We start from the raw sequence: 3,984 nt of genomic DNA on the forward strand, positions 1-3,984 counted from the left end.
AAGGACATTCGGTACCGATACACTTGATGATCTCAGTGTTCCATAAATTCACAAACAAATCTCTCGCATACCGTGGCCTACAASACTACACACATGCATTGCATAACTGGCACACCCATATCGAATTTACGTACTAACACACCTTCATACTCTTATGTAGGCATATATCTTTAAGATTTCATGCTCCCCATTTACAATAACAAATCGAATTGAATTGATTTCAATGGAATGCTATTAAGAAAAAATTAAATAAAATTGCGACGCATCGATTGAATATTGAATTGCRTGTGTGTGCATGGCATTGGATTGCAATGGATAATAAATGCAATGTTGTAGCAAACAAACGCAGAGTTGCATTCACATTGAACGAATAATGGTAATTGTCTCTAATTGAATCGAATTAAAGGTGCAATTGACAATGTTAGCGCAGCGGCAATGCGACGGCGCCAACGACTTTCAATGAGCGGACGCGCTCCTTCKCGCTCCTTCTCACTGATGATATATGTATGTATGCATGAATTTGTGTATCGTTCTAGAGTTGTGTGGAGGCATGTTTGTTATTACTCATATTCGAACGTTTGATAATTTACTTCAATTGAATTGAATTCAAATTATTCGTTCAAACGAATGCGTGATTGAAATTTTTAATTTATGTTCATTGTATGTGCGGTAAATTCAATTCTTCATACATGTCTATTTACTATAAGCATTATTGTATGCGTGTATGAAGTGGTGAGAGAAAAAGCGGGCATATGTTTGTTATAAAGATTGTCTGCCGCTGATAATCTCTATTAGATCATACTTATGTTCTGGTAAAATGCACTACATATTCTAATTTGCATATACATATGTATATATACTGGTACCACGGTTTATATTTACTTTTACATATGCGCGAAATATAATACATATTTATATATATTAATGATTTTAAACTGAYCTGTAACATTTTTGCGTACTTTAAAAATGGAGTGGATTACATGATATTTGATAGTCGAAAAAGTCGTTTCGTATTTCGACTTCAACTTATTTTTTATATTTATAATGAACTTTAATGAACCCATTATGTACCRTTTTGGTTGGTTGCATTAAGAGAGTTCTGCATTGACTGAAACAAATGGTATATGGTGGATGCATCAAAATTTCCCAGACCAGCTTTCCCAGTTTTTGCCGAGTCATTAAAGATGTGTGTGGTCTAGCGTTGTGCTGTTGCAAGACGAAGCTCTTTCTGTTGATCACTTCTGCGCGTATTTTTCGATTACTTGCTTCAATTTTATCATTTGTTGACAATAAAATCTAGAATCAATCTTCGAACAGGCCGGAGCAGCTCATAGATCRTATCGGATGATTCTTTTCCAATCCCACCAAACACCCAGCATATATTTTCGAAGCATCAATCCTGGCTTTGCGACCATTTGTTGAGCTTCACCATGCTTGGATCATAATCTTTTTCGCACATTATTGTCGTGTTTGATTCACTTTTCGTCTCCTGTAATCATTCCCTTCAGAAATGGATCGATTTAGAAATATTTTGTTTCAGCAAMAAGTCACGGATGTTCAATTCAATTCAATTTTTCACAGACAAGGTGCATCTTTCACATAGAAATTTCCAGAAGGGAAGCGAGCGAATCATTGTTATACTACACGAACTGAYACAGCATCGTCTTCGTAAACTTTACAAATTTTATTTGTGGCTTGCGTGGCATTCCTCCCTTTTTTGTACAAAAATTTCAAATTATTTCAAATTAAAAAATTTCTTCTTTATTTTCACTCATTTTTGAACACCTGTAACTTTTTTCAACTACCCCGAATTTAATTTTTTTTTTGGCAAATGAAGCTTAAAATCCATCCGCGCCCCATTCCTTATCCTCGAAACAGTTGTTAAAGTTAATTTCTGGAGTAGAGTTTAGTGCGTGTAGCTATTCGCATTTAATGTCTTCAATTGACCCTTTTGCTTATACTTCCCCGAGTCAACAACCTTTGCTTATATTTAGCCGATAAAACAATATTTTTCAAATTTGAGGTCGCTGACCATTTTATTTACATTCGAACTTTTTGTTTACATTTAGCCAAGACAACAACCTTTGTTTACACTTGCGATCTCTGAATACCTTGTTTACATTTCATGGGGTCATTAATACTTTTGTTTATATTTATTCGAGGTCAGTGACCCCTTTATTTACATTGCGTGTTAATGAYGTTTTTGTTTACATTTAGTCAAGTCCACAACCTTTGAATTCACATCACATCGAGGCGCAATAAAGGTCAGGTATGGTGCCTGTTTTTCTCATAYAGATAGAGTCAGCTAGCAGTGAAGTCGCCGCATGACTTTTAAATCTCACCACATTGAAATGCGAGAATCACTTGAATACTTGTAAGGCACGGYGCCTGCTTTACTTAGATGACAGCCAGCTTACCCTAAGGTCACCTTATGACTTTAAAATGTATACMAGAAATTATATAATTATTGTAAAAATGTGCTGAATTTAGTTGTAAAGATGAAAATTAAAAGATGTTTCTTAAAAAAAAACAATATAATTTTTTTTATCATTTATAATATTTCTTTTTGTTAAGAATTATACCATTACTTTTGCGTTTAACTCTAACTACAAATATATATATTCCTACAAATACTCAAAATAAATATCTTTATCTATAAAGAACATATCTACGTCATCTCCTTGCAGCTTGGTCCTGCTGCCGCGGGAAGAGGCATGTTCTGCTATCAGTGTCCGCCATCGCTGCATCCATGTGGACCGCATCCAKCGCGCTTGCCAACACTGGATTATCCGTTCGCAGCAACGCATCCATGTAAGTAGTTAATGTGTTTTGTATATATTTATAAATGTAAATATGTTTTTCAAAATATCTATAATCCATTAACAAATCTATATATYGTCATCTAAAATGCAAAATAACATATCATCACTTTTCATAAGTTTACAGGCGAGGGAAAAACGATATGGTTTCTATTATATCTTATATTGAAACAAAATTGAAGTTTTGGTTAGAAAATGGTTATATATTGGTTATATAATGGTTATATGATGGATATATAACGGTTATATATTGGTTATACCTAACAGCGGCAGCTGAAAATTTAATGCTACATATAAATCGTAAGCAATAAAAAACACAATTTCGTTTTCTTCAATAGTATTTTTTTTTTTGTAAGTTAGGTCATGACAAACATCTTTATATACATATATATGAAATTAAAGATATATCCAATATTTATATATATTTATATGCAATTAGGTTGTTAATAAACACATGTGTGCTCACAATATAATGAATTTTCTTTGCAAAAAACTGATTTACATATCTATTTACACATATTTGTAAGAACATAGACAATTTTTCGTCCCTTCACGCACTTTCGCAGGCATTTCCTATCACTTGGTACTCACAAGCCCTACCTAAAAATTAATAAAATTAGTGAATAACTGTAAAAGTGCAACAAGCAGCATAATAAATACACAAAATATGTGCTCATATGTTAACAACAACAAAAACAGCTATAGATATAGTGCCCAAAACGGAAGAGAATACGAAATACATAGACAGCAGCATCACAGATAAGATAAAAAGCCGCTGATAAGAGTGATGTATAGCACTAAACTAATTTCGCAGCAATTTTCGACRCAAAAGCAAAGCGGCCGATAAGCATCTAGAATGCAAAAGCAAAGCTAGAGGCTAACTTACGTTGGTATGTCTGTATATGCTGATCTATGCGCCGCTAACTCTTCAGCAACACCCAACTCAACTTTTACGAAAATATATCTGTGCGTATGTATGTATGTATTCATGTTTGTATACATGTTTATGCAACCCTCTATCGTTCGCTCGTGYGTCGTTTTCCTTTACTCTCCCTCAGCCGAACTCGCTGCAAGTCCTTCAAATGCATTAACGAATTATTCTATTAGCCTTTGCGTTCGGCAAAGTATTCAAAATATCGTATTACCAACAACAGCAACAACAATA

General features: G+C 33.9%; 1 protein-coding gene across 1 annotated transcript in view; it reads left to right on the forward strand.

Annotated features, from left to right (window-relative positions):
* Positions 1–3,984, forward strand: part of LOC108965578 (homeobox protein aristaless) — a gene marked incomplete at its 3' end in the record, with an annotated part of 84,864 nt that overhangs the window by 40,247 nt on the left and 40,633 nt on the right. Inside the window, 1 exon segment of the mRNA XM_018928100.1 lies at positions 2,688–2,811. Coding sequence (XP_018783645.1) covers positions 2,715–2,811 — 97 coding nt within the window.

This window comes from Bactrocera latifrons, unplaced genomic scaffold (assembly GCF_001853355.1).
Source record: "Bactrocera latifrons isolate USDA-ARS-PBARC rearing strain unplaced genomic scaffold, ASM185335v1 scaffold_142, whole genome shotgun sequence".
Taxonomy (NCBI): domain Eukaryota; kingdom Metazoa; phylum Arthropoda; class Insecta; order Diptera; family Tephritidae; genus Bactrocera; species Bactrocera latifrons.